At 36.8% G+C, this 21,586-nt stretch overlaps 1 protein-coding gene across 1 annotated transcript; it reads right to left on the reverse strand.

Moving 5' to 3' along the window:
• Positions 1-478: 478 nt before the first annotated feature.
• Positions 479-19,367, reverse strand: nectin4a (nectin cell adhesion molecule 4a). The gene is made up of 11 exons (XM_081391478.1): positions 19,054-19,367; positions 14,392-14,604; positions 13,566-13,733; positions 10,518-10,796; positions 8,305-8,422; positions 5,727-5,878; positions 5,306-5,465; positions 5,131-5,206; positions 4,121-4,177; positions 3,772-3,945; positions 479-1,757 (listed from the first exon to the last, which is right to left on the reverse strand). The coding sequence occupies exons 1-11, from the start codon at positions 19,100-19,102 to the stop codon at positions 1,326-1,328; spliced, it is 1,878 nt and encodes a 625-aa protein (XP_081247604.1). The 5' UTR covers positions 19,103-19,367; the 3' UTR covers positions 479-1,325.
• Between the last annotated feature and the right edge of the window lie 2,219 nt (positions 19,368-21,586).

Raw genomic sequence — 21,586 nt, forward strand, 5'->3', positions numbered from 1 at the left:
ATGCAAACCGCTGCAGAGTCCACACAGTCTGCTCCGGTCCAGAGACACGATAGCACAGAGTGGATCATGAAACAAATCAAGCCTATTTTGAATTCTGCCTCAAATGCTGGATTTTAAAGCGATATGTAGAAGATTAAGATCAACTGTTAAGAGTATAGGGGTAAATCAATCACAGCTGAGCTGTGATATAAACTAAACACTATTGGCTATTTTTTTTAAAGTATCCACTGTTTTATTGCTGTGTTTTGGTGGAAATTATGGTTATTATGGTACATTTTCAGATGAATCACCACACCTCAGATTGTGCTGTCCAGGTGTCGGCTGAAAAGTACCCAACAATGATGTCCTGATTCAACATTGTGTTTTCTGAAATTAATCTAACATGTATACATGCAGTATAATTAGGGTTGATTTAATAACCGGTCATTAACGCCACCCTCATACAATGTAGTGAACTGAATACACCAAAGTTACTAACCATCAAGACCCATTTTATGGCTTTATATTTTGTTAGATAGAAAGGTCACAGGAGTACCTCAGGAGCAGTAACACTACCTGCTTATTAAAACTAATTACATGTAAAAGCTTTAGTACATAATGAAGTATAAATGTTGTAAACAAAGACAGTGTCACTCCTGCCATGATAGTGATATTTTGTGAACACGCAGGAGTCACTCTTAAAATATGGTAATGCAGTACTTCATAATACTATTCATGCTCTGGGCAGTTTCCAGTCAAAATACACAAAAGACGCATAAAAAAATATTTCAAAACACCATTTGATATCTTTTTGGATTACAGACATTACGGTCAAAAGTCACAGTGAAGGATGACCAGAAAACAGTTCATGTAGTATTTTCTCCCTCAACAGTAATTCAAGTGAAGCCTTATGTTGCAATAATAATAAAAAAAGATCTTAATTCCATTCCCTGGTCACACAGTGCAGCTCAGCTCCGGTGGTCTCCAGTTAATCTGAACCTGAAACACATGCTGTGCCCCATAATGCTCAGTCGTCCCAGTTCCAGAATACACACCGGATTATGCAACCATTTGAGGAACTATGTGAGTAATGCTGGTATTGTTTTTCAGGTTTGAGTTTGGTTAGATGTCGATGGCCTGATAGTTCTGCCCATGTTTTTGCCACCTTGGGAATGTACTCAAATAAAAGTTCACATAATGGATCCATTTTTACGGGTTAGTTGTTGTCAAGACAGCCCTTGGAAGAGTGAATTTACAGAAAAGCACATCCTCCTGTAACATCAACTGAGTTTAAATGGCGATAAATTCAACTCTCTTCTAATGCAAGACGCTTCCAAGCAAACACTCTAAACGATCTGAGCTTTGTGGATGGTTGGGCTATGCGGTGAGAGGAAAAGTGTTGTGTTGGCCGGGAGCAGGATGTTATTGGGTTTCGACTTGGGCCGTAGCGTGCCGTTAGTGCGCTCAAAATGGTTGGATAGCGCTTCAGATATCTGTGAACTCGCCGTCTCGCTGCTGCCGTTTTCAAAAGCATCATGCTCCCTTAAACCTCTGTGGACTCCTGAATCCGCAGGGCTGACAGAATCTTCTTCCTCTTCGTCTGTAAGAGTCGGGTAGGTGGACACTAAAGGTGAGTGATGCCCTCTGCTGCTTCCTCCTCCTGATTGCGGCCTCCCTTCTGCCGGGAGAATGGCACTGCCGTTCCGGGATCGAACCATTTCGACGGCCTGGTCCATTGAATAAGAAGAGGGGTTGAGAGGAGGGTGAAGTTGGGTTTCCTGTATAGCAAAATTGTAAATAGTTATTAGGTGCAATTTTACATGCACATGTATTTGATAGAGCATAACTGTGTTAGCATTACTAAACAGTTAAAAAATACTAAAGCATTAAGTGCTAGATGTATCAGATCATATGATCACAAAACCAGTCACATGTCGCACAGGTACATTTGTGGCAACAGCCAACAATACATAGTATGGGTCAAAATGATTGATTTTTCTTTTATGCCAAAAATCATTAGGATATTAAGTAAAGATCATGTTCCATGAAGATATTTAGTAAATTTCATACCATAAATATAAAAAAAAAAATATTTTTGTGAGTGAATGCAGCACAATCATGAATATAAATGGACAACTTTAAAGGAGATTTTCTCAATGTTTTGATTTTTTTGCTCCCTCAGATTCCAGATTTTAAAATAGTTGTATCTCAGCCAAATATTGTCATATCCTAACAAACCATACTGTACATCAATGGAAAGCTTATTTATTCAGCTTTCATGAATTATTTATTCTCAATTTAAAAAAAATTACCCATGTGACTGGTTTTGTGGTCCAGGGTCACATATAAAATAAAATAAAAACTTTTTTTTTTATTTTTATTATTAGAGTATTTGTATGGAATTTAGGGTAAAACGCTATAAAGGGCTTAATATAATTATGGTACATTTTTGGTGTCCTGTTACTGTTTTTAAAGAATTAAAAGCATCTATTAAATGTTGTAGATAAAATAGTATCAACATAAAATTAACAAATCATGAAAAAAGCCTAATTTAGCCAAATTTAGGGTGGTGGGTGGCTAATACCAAGGTACTACAGTTTTACAAACAGTTCTCTTTTAAACAATTAATTTTATTTTCTCATTTCCTTTTTTACACAATTGCATTGTTGACTTTTTTTGTTAAAACTTGTTACCAAAGTTATTGTACGAAAAAATTATCAAATTTTGTTAATTACATAATTCAAAAGAAATTGTGAAAATGTATATTTATCTAAATGTAATTTAAGATTATTTTAACCATCTGAGGTGCATGAACATTTTCTTCATGAAGGTTAAGCACATTTACTGACCATTTTCTGAATTATTATTATTTATTTTTTTAACAAATTGAAGCTCTATTTGTGGAAAGTGGCATAAATCAACCATTAGAGACAGGCTTTGCACTTCAGAGGCCGTTTCAAAGAAAAAGTCGGCGAGTGAGTCATCGAATCGTTCAGTCAAACGATTTGTTCAAAACGGCTGATTCATTCAGGGCCAAAGCAAGTGACTGTCTGTATCCGAAAACTTAGGAAGCTGGCTTGTTGCCTCGCTGGCCTATCAGGCAATGACTTTGCAGGCGTTTGCGCACAAACGTACCTCACAAAACTGATTTCAGGCTTTTGAAAGCATAACTTCTGAGGCAGCATAACGGTTTAATGATCTACAACAAAATAGAGCAAGTTTTGGTGATAACTAAGCAAATATTTAATTACTACAATATTCATTTTAGTGGAAAAGTTGGTCAAAAACGTACATTTACACCCAAACTGACCACCAACCGGAACTCTCAAACACTATATTTATTTTTAACTGTCATGGAATGGAGGGCACAGGATTGTGGGATATCAAAGTCAGCGAAGGACACATCTATGCTGCCTTCAACAATCAATCAGATGAAGGTATTGCAGGAGACAGGAAGTGAAGCTTGCACTTCGGATTCGGATATGCCTTGATGCCTTCCTAACTTTGAAAGCATCCTCTGAAGGCAGCATTATTAATATTTCAGGCCCAGCCACTGTCTTAACGAGCGAGTCGTTTTGTTCAAAAAATTTGTTCGCGGATTCATTCAGTAACGAAACATCACTGTGTTTCTTGGAGACGCAATGGCTCAATGGCCGGGGAACGGGACTCTTTTACGAGCGCAAGCGGAGGTCCCTTCTGTTACGATGCCCGTTTCAAGTGAAACATGTGAAACATAGCAACGATTGCTACTGTCAACCACACATGCAGACTCATGAAACGCATCTCTCATACCTGTGACATGTTACTGTCCTCTTCATAAGACTCTATCATCATTCGAACGGATTCTCTATCAGATCTCTCGATCAGTCTGTCTCGACCTCGTCTGGAATTGTTAAAAATTGCAGGGCGACCGAGTGAGTCCATCCCTCCCAGCGTGGAACGACTATCCCTGGAGCGAGGACGATCCTGTGAAAGTAAACGTTTAGGGGTTTTATCTGTTTTATCAGGAAAACAAAACACAAGCAATATATTTGTGACAACAATTAAGACTGTATTATTCTGCCTGTAAATATATCACATCAAACAACTGCAGAGCTTGACTGGTAAATGCATTTTTTAAAACATGAAAAGAGAGACGAACCAGTGAGGAGAGACTTGTGCGTATCGTCCCTTCGACTCTTAAAGGATGATTTTCCTCCTTTTAAAAGAAGACAGAGACAGCAAAATGAGAGGAAGGGTGATATAATATACATCCTTGTTTACATACACTGAACAAAGTTATAAACGCAACACTTTTGGGCATTGTGCTGTGAGATAAAACTGCACATTTTAGAGTGGCCTTTTATTGTGGCCAGCCTAAGGCACACCTGTGCAATAATCATGCTGTCTAATCAGCATCTTGATATGCCCCACCTGTGCGGTGGATGGATTATCTCGCCAAAGGAGAAGTGCTCACTAACACAGATTTAGACATATTTGTGATCAATATTTGAGAGAAATAGGCCTTTTGTGTACATAGAAAAAGTCTTAGATCTTTGAGTTCAGCTCATGAAAAATAGGGGCAAAAACAAAAGTATTGCGTTTATAATTTTGTTAAGTGTATAGCCTATACATTTGCAATACAGGGTAATTAGATACTTAAGCCAGATGTGTATATATATATATATATATATATATATATATATATATATACACACACACACACACACACACACACTTAAATGCTGTTCAAAAAATTCTGCAAACATTTTTCCACTAAAACACAACTGTTTTCATCATTGATAATAATAATAAAATATTTCTTGAGCATTAAATCAGCTAATTAAAATCATTTCTAAAGGATCATGTGATACTGAAGAATTAATAGAGTAATAATGCTGAAAATTAAGCTTGCCTTCACAAAAATAAATTACACTTTAAAATATACAAAACTAGAAAACAGCTATTTTAATATCAAATCATGATATCAAATCAATTTTACTGTATTTTTTTATTAAATAAATGCAGCCTTGGTGAGCATAGGAAATATAATCCCAAACCAAATGATCAATAAACATGTTTTTAAAAAAAGTCAAGTCAAGTCACCTTCATTTATATAGCGCTTTTAACAACATAGATTGTTTGAAAAGTGTGTGTATATGGATTTATTACCGAGTATCTTTCGTCTGTGCTTCTTGAGTTCACTCTTCTAAACGAGGCTTGTCGTGACAGAGTGCTGATTTCCACCCTTATAAAGAAAGTGAAACAGACAGATTGAAGTACAGGAACTCTCATATTCAGACCAGTCATGTAAACTACTCCATGTCTAGAAAGAAAGACTTCTTACTTTTTTTCATTCAGCTCTATGGCCAGTTGTTGATTCTTGCGTTTATAGTGGCGGTTAACAGAAATGATTATTACAATCAGAGTGAGAACAACCACTGCAGCAACACCGGCAATAATAATCATCAGCATGTAGTTCACTGATGATTGCTTCGGAGACGTCTCTGAAAGAAACATGCAAAAAAACTACTTATACTTGTTGTACAGTATATTCAATTATATTTATTCACATTCCATGAATGAAAAAAAAAACAAAGGTTGGGAATGACATAAGGCTGAGTAAATGATGACAGTATTTGGATATTTGGATGAACTACTTTATTTTTATAGGTTATGAGACACGCAGTTGCATCATATTTTCACTAGATGACAGCACTGTGCATTGCACTTCAACATGAGTGAAGATTTTTCGGCGGGATACACACCTGATATACTTATTGAAATCTCAGCTTTTCCAGATCCCACCAGATTGGTGGTGGTGCAGATGTAATCCCCTTGATCTGTCAGGAGAAGGGGCCGAGAAAAGCTCAGCGTGCCACCGTCCACCGTCACACCCTCTGGTAGAGCTTCACCTTTCCTGTGTAAACAACGAAATACAATTCAATCCCCAAATAAAAACCAGGCATCGAAAACAACAGAATGCTTTGGTCACCTATACTGAAGGATTCAGCACATGCAGTAAATGATTAATGCTTAATTATTTCATAAATATCAGCCTTGTATCACTTTCAGTTCATCAGCAATTTTATTTTTCCATTATATTTTTTATGCAATTTATATTTTTGTCCATCATGTTGTCAGTGAAAATATCCATCAGATTGTCTTTGAATTAGCATAAGTTAAAGTCATCATAAAACTGAAGTTGCGATAGTCTTTTCTTTACTATCATTAGATTGTTGTGGTTTGCTATTGGTCGATCTCATGTGAGTGACAGGTTGCCCCGCCCTAACGCCAGTAAACACATCCTCAGAGAAGAGAAGAGATGTCGATGTAAGGGGAAGTTATTTTAATTAAAAATGACAAGGGCACATGAATTAAAAAAATAATAATGATGTGTTGGGTAAATCATAATAAATACTGTAATTTTCCGTAAAAAAAATAAAAACTTAATTTTTATTTCATGATGACTTCAACTGAATTCATACAGTGGTATAAAGCAGTAGTTCAATTCAATAGTTTGTCAATTTAAATTTCATAGCACTTTTCACAATACATATTTTAAAGCAGCTTTACAGAAAATGCTAGTTTCAATCTTTCGATAAGGAAGTTTTAATACAGCAATATAACATGCAGCTATAATATAATAAATGTCATGTGGATAGTTAACATCATGTATTCAGTTAAGAACACACAAACTAATGTGTTAGGCAGCGATTACAACTGGTTTTGCCTCAGGATTCAGTTTTTTACATTGGACATGAAGTGTCGGCTCAACAAGAAGTGAAACTCCGCGAATATGCAAATTTAATGTAGTCTGTGCTGTTGTTTTTTGTCATACACTGTAAAAGGTTTTTCGAAGTTGTAAATAAAACAGATTTTTGTAATTGAGTTTCACAAGAAAATACTAAGGTGGCACTTAATTTCGGTGGTCCACTTTAGACATTCTACTAACTATAAGTAACTTAAAGTGCAACTACGTGTCAATTAACTCTCATTCATCTGCAGGTAAACATTCACGCCCCTAAACATGACTCAAAACAAAACAAACTGTGATTGGTTGCTTTACATGTCAGTCAGACGGCCTCTGGGCGCTCCTTGACCAATGAAATTCGTCAAGTCTAAAGCTCTGGCTATACGTGAGACTTGCAGATATTAAGCGACACACACGTCTCCCGGACGTAGAATTCAGTCAATCAGATGACGACTTTGAAAATCCTGAAGTGTTTCCAATTAAGTGTGCCTTATGCATCAGACGCTCAGCCAGCGGTCCGTGGGAGTGACGTCTGAAGCGGAGATATTAATTACGGTCCACTAATACTCTAATGACTGCTAGTTGACATGTAGTTGCAAAGTTACTTAATGTGGACCATCAAAATAAAGTGTTCCCAAAACTAATTAAGTCTTTCTAACTCGTCAAAAATGTGCAATTATTTTTAAAATGTATTAGCAATTCTACAACAATTTCTTTTCAGTGTAGTTTGTCAAGCACACTATGTTTGCATCCACCTTATTTAGTTTGATATGATATGGGAAGCGATTTCCCCACTTGTTAAAAGTCCATAAGCCTTTATTTAGCTAATATCATAAATGGACACACTCAGGGGTTCTGTAGACAATAAGAACTTTGTCCACAGTTTATACCAGGAACTACATGTTACAGTATGTTTTTATAGAGCACAGTGTGTTTTGCATGAGGACAGTAGTAACACTCATCCCATGACACACACACACGCAGGCAAATTTTCCCGACATCGTCGTCATAAATTCACTCCATCTCCCCCACCCGCCTCGTCTCACCCCCGCGCTCTCTCCCTCCGTGTGAAAATGCACTCTTGTCTGTTTGCCGCACAAGTTGCAACACGACACCAGGCCACAGTTACTTCATTTACTTTGCATTCACACCGAGCAGCCTGAGAACAGGTTTCCCCACTGTAGGCGTTGAGGAGCAAACCAGAGAATGTTTGTCTCAGGAATTGCGTGATCATCTAAACGTCGGTGTCTACACCCCCTTAGTCACTCGTACCGAAAAATACCAAAAAAATAGGTGTGTGATTGTGACTAATTTGATCTCAGACTTGTTCACGAATGCAAAAACTGTTGTGTACTTCAACGACCTCTCAGTGTCAGTATTACTTCCTAACAGCCTTCATTTCTGATCGACTAGATTATAGATTCGCTCATGAATTTAGGCTATAACCTTTCTCGTCCACACCTACAGATTACTCTGGCATGCTGATAGAGAAGCCAACCGAAACAGAATTAAACTGACAAGACAGGCTGTCAGGAAGACAAACAAACAGATTGACAGATACAGGTGAAAAACATGTAGACAGAAAGTCTTACCTCGTCCATTTGAATCGGTCAGGTTTTGGATTTCCTTCGCCACTGCACTGTAGCGTTGCACCTTGCATTTCAGCATGCCAGTTGTCATCGTAGCCAGATATCAGTGCATTCGGAGGGTCTGTACGCACACATGAAGACACACACACACACACACACACACACACACACACACAAAAAGGTCTCACAATTAGGTGTGTCACTTTTCAGCCTCTTGTTTGAACTTGTGATGAACTTCCCATTCGTTTGACCAGTAAGTTCACCTGATCCTCTCTGTTGTTGACACAGTACAAACCCTAATACTGGCATTATGAAACATGTTTGAATAATCACAATTTTGTGCAATTAAATTAAAGCAATGGGTTCCAAACCCACATTTCTTTCTTCTGTGGAAAACAAAAGGAGAAATTTTGGAATTAAGTCCTGGTTGTTGTTGTTTTTTTTTTTGTTTTTTTTCCTCCATGCAATTATACACTTAAAGAATGAGGACCGCAGAATGAAGAATGATTTGTCCATGCACATCAGCTTTTTAAAATTCATGTGACCTCGTAAGCTTTCATTAAAATAAATTCCCCTCCCTCTTCTTGCAGCGACATCTCTTCTTTTCTCAGATGAGGGCGGGGCAACCTGTCACTCACATGAGATCCACCAATAGCAAACCACTACCATCCAATCAATTTCCGGTGGACAAAATCAAGCCCCGCATTAAGGTTTTTTCCTCATTCGAGAAGCGGTATACGAAGCAATAGGGAAGAAAATACAATGCCAATTTTAACAAGGACGTAAAAACACCATTAAAATATCATAAAATGCTCAAATGAAAACTTTGGGTGAGGACCACTCAAATCTAACTGATAATCTCTTATTCTAGTGAGATGTTAACGGCTGCAACCAGAGTCAGTAAGTCGGATCGTCCAGTTTGTGAATGAATCATTCAGATGAACTGAATGGTGGATTCAAGTTCAGACTTAATTCCCATTCATTTTAATTTAAATGGGGGGGAGGGGCATTCTTAAGTATTCTCCTTTTAAGTTCCACAGAAGTAAGAATGTCAAATGGGTTTCTAAAGACATGATGGTGAGTAAATGACAGGATTTTCTGTTGTTACTAAGTTTTCCTCCAGTCACCCAAAGCAAAAATGTTTTAATGACTGTAGCTCAAGTTGTGATGAATCAGAGAATAACAATGTTGTCATAGTATCGATTAAGATAATAAACAGATGTCCACAGGTCAGAACACATATAAAGGAAATAACATCTGTACACATAAAAAGGTGAAACGAAAGTTTCATCATATTTAAATTTCACAAGCGCGGTAAACAGGAAAGGAGTTTTAGGTTCACATTGTAAAATTCACAATCATTCTGAGTCACATACAGACAGCGATGTAATAAAGATTCATGTGTGAAACAACACGCATGTGACAACTTTAAAGTTGTCCTTACTGCAGAATGATTGATATACTTATCAATCATTCTGCAGTAAGGACAACATTAAAGTTATTTTGAAGTAAATGTACTATACACAGCTTGTGTGTATAACCTGCCAAGTGGTTTGCACTGGTACGTAAAAAGTGATTGGATATCAAAATAATTTTTAAGGAATGCCAAAATGAATAAACGTTGAATAAACGGCAACACTAATGAATACTAAGAAAAAAAAATCAAATCAAGAACAATTTTTGTAATGTCAGTATAATATTTCTTAAAAATTAGGACATTGTATTTTAAATAAAGTGATATTAATGTTTAGTTTAGTAGTCATTTTAAAAACGTTTTTTACAATTATTATTGGGGGAATTTATTTAAATTCAAAGTGATATTAAAATATGATTGAATTATATACATTTCAAAATTGTGTATAGAAGTCAATTTATTTGTAAAGTACTACTGAAAGTATGCATGGAAGTATTAGTACTGAATTCATTAAATTTATGCTGATTTTAATTAAACATTTATTGTGTTTCAACATGATGATTTTCATTAGCGTCTTATGATTTTTCTTTTATTACAGTAATAAAAAAATCAAGGAGGAAAGAGTGCCACATAAATAGGCTAAAATGTTTATGCAATGACATTTTTATGCATTTTTTTCTGTTTTGATACAAGGATGGAATTATGACCCAGGCATTTCTTTGTAAGATTCTCCCGTTATACAGTAGTTTCAGTATTTACACTAGTGAACATTTTCAGAACAATGTAAGAGATTAAGACTCACAGTGCACTGTAAGTTTATTGGCGATCCTCAGCGGGCCGTTTTGAGATGGATGCCAGACCAGACAGTCCAGCTTCTGTCCGTTCATACTCCGGAGAGGGTGGAGGGAAAACTGGATCGAGGTCACCATACCATCCAAACTAAGGTTCTGGCTCTGACCCGCGAGTTCCGTGTCCCAGGAGAGGCCTGCCATTGGCTTAGCCATCGAACGGCATGTGGCAGCCGGACGGAAAGTCTGGCCCTCAACCAGGACGAAGTCTTGAAGGGAAGTGATGGGTTTAGCTGTGAAATAAAATGACAAATAAATAAGAAATGTCAAATAAAAAAATAGATCCAGTGTCTTTTGTCATATATTACAGCAGATATTTCACCAGCGTCCGATTTGTAAAAATGATCAAATATCCCTGTGTGCTTCCCTGTTTCTAACAGTGTGCTTGAACACAATCATAAACAATACTTCTGAAGGAGAAAGCAGCATCTATTGTACGATCATATAATCGCAGCAACAGTGAACACTTTCATGTCTATACCTCCATCATCACTTCCATTGACAAACACAATACTTGTGTGTTATTCTGAGAACAGTAACTGTATACATAAAAGCAGAGCTAGCCTTGTGGTTAAAGGGTTGTCTAGGTATATGAAAGGGGCGGTGAATGAAATGACAAGAGTTATGTTAAAAAAAAATCAAAGGTATATCCTTAATCTCTAACTGCTGCAGGGCTTCTGCATATACATAAGACTCAAATCAATTCTGTCTAATCTAAGGGTACGTTTACACTACAACCATATGCTTAAAACTGAGTTTTTCCTTTGAGTTTTCCACGTACAGACGACGCCATTGTCAAAACGATCCCCATTCACACGGATCCGCGAAAACGACTAAAAACGCTGTATTCTGCTGCCAGGCCATTAGATGGCGATGAAACACTACAGACTGAACACGTAATACGCATGTGCATGACGTCATCGTTTTCACAGATTCTCGTTTTTGTTGTTTACACAGAGACCGTTTTCAAAAGTTAGCATTTTCAGGCACCCAAAACGCCGTTGTCGTGTAAATGAATGGCCAAAATCCATAGAACGTTTTACGTGTTTAGTTTAAAATGTTGTTTAGTCGAAAACACATTTGAGTTGAAAACGCGAATCTCTAAAAACGATGACATCATGCGCATGCGTATTACGTGTTCAATCTATAGTGTTTTATCGCCACCTAATGGCCTGGCAGCAGAATACAGCGTTTTTAGTCGTTTTCACAGATCCATGTTAATTGGGATCATTTTGACAATGGTGTCGTCTGTACGCGGGAAAACTCAAAGGAAAAACTCAGTTTTAAGCATATCGTTGTCGTGTAAATGAACCCTAAGAGGGCAGTTCTTAACCGGAATGACCGGAGTGAATGTCTGAAATCAAAAGTTGGTTTAAAGTGATCTTCCAATGTACCAATATCAGTGTTGGGTGTAATGCACTACTACGTAATTTATCATTTAATTACTTTTCCCTTGAAAAAGTAAAGTGAGGGATTACTCTTAATTTTTCTGTAATTTAATTACAGTTAATTCTGATGTGATTGCATTAAATACCCCAGCCAACATTTGTATGTGGGGCCCATATGGGTATGAAATGGGCTGAAAAATGGGCCCCATGTAGGATTGTCCGCGGGTTCCATAATGGCCCCATGTTAATTGCCCAGATGGATTTCATGTAGGATTGCACTTGGTACAAGGTGGGACCCAAGTGGGCAAAATGCACAAGAGCCACCTCGGTCCCAGCTTTAACCCAGTAGACATTTGTACATGGGGCCCATGTGGGTTCGAAATGGGCTGAAAAATGGGCTCTGTATGGGATTGTCCGTGGGTTCCATAATGGCCCCATGTGAATTGCCCAGATGGATTTCACGTAGGATTGCACTTGGTACAAGGTGGGACCCAAGTGGGCAAAATGCGCAAGACCCACCTCAGTCCCAGCTTTAATAAGTCACCGTGATTTTTCCAAGTAAGATATGGACATCATCAAAATATTTTGTTGGAACAACATTCCTGTCCGAAAATGTAGTCCTAACCCTATCCCCTAAACCCAACCATTCCCATAAGTTATCCCTAAAATCAGAGGGAAATGATGGCGAACAACACTGATGTAGAAGCGTCTATAACCCTGGTTGTAAGCCTAAACTTGACATAAATTGTAAACTTGTCCCTCAAATCTGATTGGTTGATTGGAAGCGCCTTGTAAACTTGTCCCTCAAATCTGATTGGTTGATTGGAAGCGCCTTGTAAACTTGTCCCTCAAATCTGATTGGTTGATTGGAATGATGTTCCAGGATCAACAAACATGTTGCTCCAGACAATAGAAAAATTCTATATAAAACAATAGTGGATTTAACATCAACTTTTTTAATGTCTAATGTCAAATATACGTTTTCAATGTAACCTTCTCCCTTTAAATACTTTTACAGTTTAAGAATAATTTATGCAACTTTATATTATTTATTTGAAAGAATTAAAAGCGCAGTTTCATGTCTATCCTTGTGTTGTTCAAAGATAGACGTCTTGTTAAAGTCCTCTTGTGGTGACAATCAAGCTTTTAATGTTGTTTATATGTCTATGTGGTTTTTAATAATATGCTTTAAGACAAACCATGTGCAAATTTTCTCCTTAAAACTGCAGTGAACCAAAGACAGTCTCAAAAACGCAGTTTTCAATCATGTCAACGTGTGATCGTCAACGAGTGAATCGCTGGTGTGAGTGAGTGGAGGCGTGGCTAATTTGCATATTCATAGAACCGTGTTTACTAAATGAGGCAAGGCTGTAGAGTTATATTCAAGATATTTTAAGGCACGAAGAAATATGTCGTTTTGGTGATCAAAGGTGAGTTTTAAGGGATAGAATTATTGACAACAGGGGGACTTTTAGTAATGCAATACTTTTTTAGTGTAATCCAATTACACTCTTGAAGATGTAATTAGTAGCTAGTAATTAATTACTTTAAGTTTTGCATGAAAAAAAGTTTGTCGTCTTTTGTTTGCCCATAGCACTGATTAAATGCACTTACTCCACACTGTGAGGGAAATCTTTGTCTCAAAGTTTCCAGAGGGGAAGGTGGCGACTTTGCAGATGTATTTGCCCTCATCTGCAGAACTTGTCCGCATAATAATCAGAGCAGAGTCTGCTATTGGGTTGTTGGTCTCGAATCGCACACGCGTTGCATATGCAGGGTTTTCTGTGAGAGGGAAATAGAAAAAGAATTAAATGTGTTTGTCACATCCACCATATGACAGTAAGATTTGGTTTTGCGACAGTTTTGTTACACATACATCATAGAATGATGAACACACACACAAAAAAAAACATGAAAACGAAAATTAAGAAGCAATATTCTGCTCTGTTGGCTCCTGTATTATAAGTTGTTGTAAAATGCATGTTTCTTTACAAAAGTGAATTGTAAGTCACTTAAAAAAAAAAAAAAAAAAAATTTCCTTAACATTTCCTTAACGATTCAATGTAAATGAATGCAAAATTCATTAGTTTGGAGAACATTTTATAAACTAAAGCCTTTTTTCCAGTATAAAGAACCTTTTGTGCAATGGAAGGATTCCTTGGACGTTAAAGGTTCTTCATGGAAACACAAATGCCAATAAAGAATCTTTATCTTTAAGAGTGAAGAGAGATATATTACTTGAACCCATGTTCTCAGAGTAAACTTTTAAACGTATTGTCATATTTTGAAACAAGTAACCAATGAACACCCTGATGCACCATTGTAATTTTAATGAAAAAAGATATTATTTGGTGATAATGATATTAGTAAAAGGAAAGGGTCTATTAATTGTTACAAAAAAGTCTGTGATGTAAAAGACACAAAAAAGAGTTTGTTTTACCTGTCTGTCCTTCACTGAAATGAACAGTGATAATCTGTTCTTCAGCTCCATTTGAGTTCTGTCGAATCCACGTCACCTGCACCACCCGAGTCTCACTGTCCGACACATTGAATCGACAGGGTAAACGTGTTTCCTCCTCTGCCAAAGACTGCAGATCCCAGGGGGTCTTAGAGGGCTCAAGAAACGGTTGTTGTTCTCCACTTACACAGGCTGCTAAAAGAGAGAAAGATAGAGCAGCGGCGTTAGACATGATCAGATGCTTAACACAATTCTGCCAACAGCAACATGATAAAAGACACAAATTCAATTGGATGAGCCATGTTGGAAGTTGTTTGATAAACATATTATATATAATTATACTTTGGTTGGAAAGCACATCATGTTAATTATATTTATTTATGTTTTAACCATAAACAGTGCAAGATTTTGTGGAACAGCAGTGATTATATTTTTTATTTTATATTTATAAAAAAAAAAATGAATAGTATGATACACACACAGGCCGCTTTATTAGGTACGCCTGTCCAACTGCTCGTTTATGCAAATTTCTAATCAGCCAATCACATGGCAGCAGCTCAGTGCAAGTAGACATGGGCTGAATCCGAAATCGCCCACTAAATCCTCATTCACTATTCCCTACGTTAGTCCACTAATGCTGTTCACTTTAAGGATTGAATGAAAATGAGTGAGTGAATTCGGACAGCCGCTGAGGGTACATCGCTTGTACAATCGTTATTGCAGTGCAATGTGGGATTGAATAAGTGCACTCAATAATGTCCACTATGGTTTCGGACACCACTACAAATGGCTGTCCCCTCAAATAACGCCCTATTTGAGAGTATAGGGGGCAATTTCGGATTCAGCCTAGGTCAATGATCCGCTGAAGTTGAAACGGAGCATCAGAATGGGGAAGAAAGGTCATTTAAGTGACTTTGAAAATGGCATATAGTAGTTAATCAGAAACTGTTCATCTACGGGGATTTTCACACACAGACATCTCTGGGGTTAACAGAGAATGGTCTGAAAAAGAGAATATATCCAGTGAGCAGCAGTTCTGTGGGGGAAAATGCCTTGTTGATGTCAGAGGTCAGAAGAGAATGACCAGAATGGTTCAACAGTAACTCAATTAATCACTCATTACAACCGAGGTTTCCGAACAGCATCTCTGAACACACAACACGTCGAACCTTGAAGCAGAGGAGCAACAGCAGCAGAAGACACACACCGGTGACACTCCTGTCAGCTGAGAACAGAAACTGAGGAGACAATTCACGCCGGCTCTCTAAAACTGGACAATTAAAGATTGGAAAAGTGTTGCCTGGTCTGATGAGTCTGGATTTCTGATGCGACATTCAGAAGGTAGGATCAGAATTTGGCGTAAACAACATGAAAGCGTGGATCATCCTGCCTTGAATCAGCGGTTCAGGCTGATGTGGAGGAGATTTTCTTGGCTCACTTTTGGGGACCTTAGTACCAATTGAGCATCACAAACGCCACAGCCTACCCGCGTATTATTGCTGATCATGTCCATGTCCATGACCACAGTCTAATCATCTTCTGATGGCTACTTCCAGTAGGATAACACACCATGTATAAAGCTCAAATCATCTCAAACTGTTTTCTTTAACATAATGACTTCACTATACTCAAATGGCCTCCATAGTCACCAGATCTCAATCCAATAGAGCAGCTTTGAGATGTGGTGGAACGGGAGATTCACATCACGGATGTTCAGCCGATAAACCTGCAGTAACTGTGTGATGCTATCATGTCAATATGGACCAAAATCTCCAAGGAATGTGTCCAGCACCTCGTTGAATCTGTGTCATGAAGAAACAAGGCAGTTCTGAAAGCAAACGTGGGTCCAACCTGCTACTAGCAAGGTGTACCTAATAAAGTAGCCAGTAGACATATATTTATACTTCATGCTATATGATATACTTTTTGAAGGTCAGATTCCTCCCTCTGGCAGTTTTGTTAACAACATTCCAGAAATAGACGTTCAGCTGTATTTAAATGACTTATTATGATATTGCATATTGTATTGCAATGCATTACTTTGTGTTGCATTTAATGTTAAGAAAACTTCACCACAACAAGTTCCTTGTAGCACTCATAGCTGTGGCATCACATCCTGGGTTTAAAGGGCTAGACCAAAAAATAATACGCCATTTATCATACAGCTTAATGCAGTTTAAGAAGGCTTTAAAAAGAATAGAAATAACACCTCTAATAGATATGTACCTGCATGAAACATACCTGCAGTAAAAGGAAAGTTGGGCCACATTGGCTGAGGTCATCTGTTACCTTCAATATGGTGGTAACATGAACCTTTCAATTTTTAACCCTCTATTGAACTGGCACAGAGAACAGAGAGGAGAAGCAGACATGGGAATCGATATGGATAACAAAATAAGCGAAAGGAAGAGGGGTGAGAGACAGACAGATGTCTGGAAGAGTGTAGATATGCTGTTCAACTCGTTATGTGTCTCAGGGCTAGTTACTTTTGGGTTGCAGACAAGCATAAGCAAACACTCAATTCAACACACAACATTTAAAAGCGGAGTGAATATAAGCTGAACTACTTACACAAACTTTTATGTAAGATGCGATTAATCGTGATTAATCGATTTGACAGCACTAATATTTTAATAAAATAATATACTAAAATAAAAAATGTATTAATGTTAAATAAATAGTTCAGACAATGATGTCATGCAGACATCATGTTGATTGGGCTCACGTATGAATAAGAAATAAATTGTTTATCGTTATTTGCAGTTCGATATGTACTCAGGGTTGAAAAGTGAAAAATAAAAAACATCTATTAACTCCACACTTAATAGCATCTAAGTTCAGGGCCGGGATTGGACTGTAATCCCTTTAATTATTTAGTTTCTGAGTCAGATCCTTGACCATGAGGCCACAACAGTCATTTGTTCAGTTTGCGAAGACTAGGATTACATCAATGAACATAATGGCAAAAGCCTCCCAGACATATGCTTGTTGACATCCTCTGTCACTGTCACACAACATGACATGTTTCTGAGTCAGCATCCTTACAGTGGTTGTTATTTGTTGCCTAATACTAGCCTTAAATCAGACCTAATTCATTTGACTGACATTTTTGGTAACACTTTAGATTAGGGAACACATATTATCTAGTAGTTTCCCTCAGTAAACTCACAATTACTGCTTATTAATAGTTAGGTAGTTGTTAAGTTTAGGTATGGGATAGGATTAAGAGATGTAGAATATGGTCATGCAGAATAAGGCATGTATGTGCTTTATATGTACTAATAAACAGCCATATAAGCAACTAAGCTCATAATGTGAATATGAATGTGTTCCCAAATCTAAAGTGATGCCGATATTTCTACTAATATGAACACTTTATTAATCTGTAATCGGTTCTTAAATATTAGGTCAACTGATATATTATATAATTTAACAAATAACAATGGTATTCACTGGTAATGTAGCTTATTTAATGTGTATTTGAATTACTTTTATTTTTTATTATTTTAACAGACAATTATTCTCTAGCAATCATCTAGATGACAAAATAATGTTGCATGCTTTATGTATAATAGCATTAACAACAACAAAGGGTATAATGATCATTTAGCCAATATTGTGTCCAAAAAGCAGAAATAATGTCAGACAATAATGACCAAAATGATCATAAAATAATATTAGTCTATGTATGAATAAGAAATATATTGTTATTTACAGCTCGGTATCTGCCAAGCGTTGAGAAATCGGTCAAAGGACTGTTTGCCAAGAGAAACAGATTATTAAACCCTTACAATTATTAAAAACGGATTCTGTCTGGTTCTGAATGTCAGAAAATAATGACCAAAAGGATAATACAAAACAATATTGATCTCAAATCTCAAAATGATTGGTTGACTGGAATGTTGTTCAAGGTCCTAACCCTCAACTCTTAACATCAGAGGGCAATAACTCATCATGACTGAAATGTTGTTCAAGGCCCAGCAAAGGATGGTGATGCAGGAAAATGTCTTAAACCATGTCGCACAGACGCTAGAATCTGTCCACACTGGCGCTATATAGTGACCATTGCAAATGAATCAGAAGTAGCGCGAGCGCTTGGATTAGCTACGTCAGAAATAGAACGGGCGTCAGTTTACTGGCGGGAATTTGTCGCGTCGCGTCGCACCCAGAGCATTATTTGAATGGGTTCTCTTTGCTCTTGTCGCCTCGCGCCGCTCGCGTCTGGTGTGGACACGGTGTTAATGTATTAATCAGGTTTCACATGATCAGACGCATTGAATTAACACACACACACAGCTGTATATGAATAGCTCATACACCGGGAAAACACTCAAAAATGTAAGTTACGTTGACAACACCCTCAGATTCATCACACCCTTATTCTCACAACTTCATCAGCCCAGAAAACACTCCTTAAGACTCTGCGTAGCCTATAACACACTGTGTATGTGTGTGCGCGTGAGCAGGGAGCGCCTGTCTGTCACTCTGAATCACTCAGTTTGTCACAAGAACCAGTTCTTCCTGTAATATCAGACAACCGTAACGTGTTGTGAAGTTCTTTTCCAATAAGTTTAACTCCAAATCCTGCAATATTTCCAGTTGCACCCGCAATGTATTTATTATAGCTCATATGAAATGGCTCACCTGAGTTCAGGAAGATCATCGCAGCAAGAATATATGAAACTGTCTTCATCGTCCTCCAGTTCAGACTTTCACCTGAGCCCAAGTTATCAGTTTGGCGATCTCAATGTGATGGTCATTATTAAAAGACCAAAACAGTGTCCCTGTCAAGAGCTAGTTTTATTCCCAATCAATCCAATCGATCATGGATGTTGGAGAAGAGGAGAGGAGACTCCCATATATTATGAAGATCACGTTGTGGAGATCCGGTGCAGAAAAACAAAATCACTCTGTGTTTAGAATCAGAGATATATCGATTAATTCGTTTGAAGTAGCCTACAAAAAAAAAAGAAAGAGGAAACGATATCAATTTATAGAATGTTTATGGACTATTATCCATCAAAGTGAACGTTTCTCCGTGCGTAAATCCTCAAGGGAGCGAACAAAAGTTTTTACTCCAGTTTAAGGTGTTTTCGTATTATTTTAAGATCAACGACATGTTGGGAAAAAAACAGAGTATTTCCATTATTCCTCTGACGTTCGGTTTGAGAAAGCTGTGAGAGAGAAAGCCTCTCAGGAAAGGCACCTGTTGGAAAGGCAGTTCTGCATTGCGCAGTCGCGCACATGTTCTTACGCGCAACTCAACTTTCCAGTTTTTAATCCGGGTGTTTCTTCCCAATCGGATGATTCAATCTAGCTGGTTTAATATTCTTTAATTGCTTAATCGCTTGGGATCTTTAATAGTCGAGCTCACGTGGATATCTGGAGATTATTGCCCTAATGTTTTGTGGAAAAACAGTTTAATCTGAAAAAGACCAGTGACTTAAGACACCAGTCATATTACACCGTTTTTTTATATATATATAGAATGCTTAAAAAAATATTTCACAATAAATATTGATCCTATTGAAAGCTGTCTTATACAAGATTTTTCAGAACATACTGTATATATAACTTCGTTTTTTTCCTTAAAGTGAATGATCATAATGCCCTTTTATCGGTTCAGTAGCAAGACACTGTTCTTAAACATTTAGGCCTACCCCTGATTTTACAGGCAAGGTTTAATATCCAGGACTAAAATGCATGTTTGAGCTGTTTTAACTGAAAGCAACTTGCACAGGCATATCTTAAAATATGTCAGTGCCATTATTTTGCCTCAAGATGCACACCAGTAATGTTTTTTTCTAAGGCACGTTTATAAAACCTACTTAAATGTCCTAATTAACTAAGGCCTAATCCTGGCTTAATCTAAGCCTTGTCTGTAAACCAGACCGTAGTGTTTCCTAGTTTCCAATAAGGTTTTAGGAATCAAATCAGATCCTGCTGGATGAGCTAGACAGCACATCTGATTGATTTCTGCAAGTGCGTGATATAATGTGTATGTGTCATTAATAGGCTACATATACATGTATGGTATGTACACAAATACATGGTTATTTATCTGGATCTAACCTGAACTGTCATGTACTGTATCTGGTTGCATTCCTTTCCTGATGGAAAACAAGCACCAAAACAGTAAACCTGTTCTCCCTCCTGAAAACAGTTAAAGCCCCGGGCACTTTTACCGTGTTCAACAGAATAGCGTTCCAAACGAGGGTTTGAGTTGGAAAAGAGTTATTTGTGATCAAGAAAGCTCCCATAAAGAAAATACACTGTGATTATCATGTCGGTCTATGAATGTATTAGATTAAGTACTCTAAATGTCCACAAGTTTCATTGATGCTGTCTCTTTAATTTAATTTGAATTAATTAAAAGTTTATTAACACATTAATACTAATATAAAATGTTTTGCTATCTGTGAAACAGTTATTTAATGAAAAAAAATAATTATATATATCAAAGAAAAAAATCTGGAAAAATAAATACTTAAAGAAATCAAGATTTATTGTGAAAAGAATTACAGAGATAAAACTGAATTGAATCAATAATTGTAAGATATTTCTCTATTAAATCTAATATGATTTCCTTTTTTCTTTTTGTTTAATTAAACTAAGCTTATATATATATATATATATATATATATATATATATATATATATATATATATATATATATATATATGAAGAGTTCAGATATATATATATATATATATATATATATATATATATGAAGAGTTCAGATGCAAATGCCTCTAAGTGCAATCTGAAATTTTCTTCTAGACTGATAATTTTGATCAAGCTTGTATATTTAATTTCAGCAATTTCACTTAAATGGCAATGAAAATAACCTATTAATTGCCATTTAAGTGAAATTACTGAACTTAAATAACATATAACATATATATATATATTAGTTATTTGATGAAACTATGTGTGTGTATAGTGACATCTAGGGGACAATTTGAGTAGTTTTCAAATATAATATTGCTTCAACAACTGTGAAGCATGTTTACACACTTATGTACTTGAGTGATTCACAATAATCCATATTTTAACATTTAACTCTACATTAATGAAAGGTTTGTTTCCTCTAATTTGCATTTCCTTCAGGCTGAGGCTTATTCATTTCACTTTTGTAAAAGGGCCTTTACATTTACCAAAAGTAGAACTTTTATTA

Source organism: Scardinius erythrophthalmus (genome assembly GCF_964197995.2).
Source record: "Scardinius erythrophthalmus genome assembly, chromosome: 2".
NCBI classification, from domain to species: domain Eukaryota; kingdom Metazoa; phylum Chordata; class Actinopteri; order Cypriniformes; family Leuciscidae; genus Scardinius; species Scardinius erythrophthalmus.

Coding starts and splice junctions, on each gene's coding strand:
- nectin4a (XM_081391478.1), bottom strand. CDS start 19,102: ATGAAGACAGTTTCATATATTCTTGCTGCGATGATCTTCCTGAACTCA. Junction 3,946..4,120: donor GCACAAGTCTCTCCTCACTG/GTTCGTCTCTCT, acceptor TTACTTTCACAG/GATCGTCCTCGCTCCAGGGA. Junction 1,758..3,771: donor AGGACAGTAACATGTCACAG/GTATGAGAGATG, acceptor TTTGCTATACAG/GAAACCCAACTTCACCCTCC.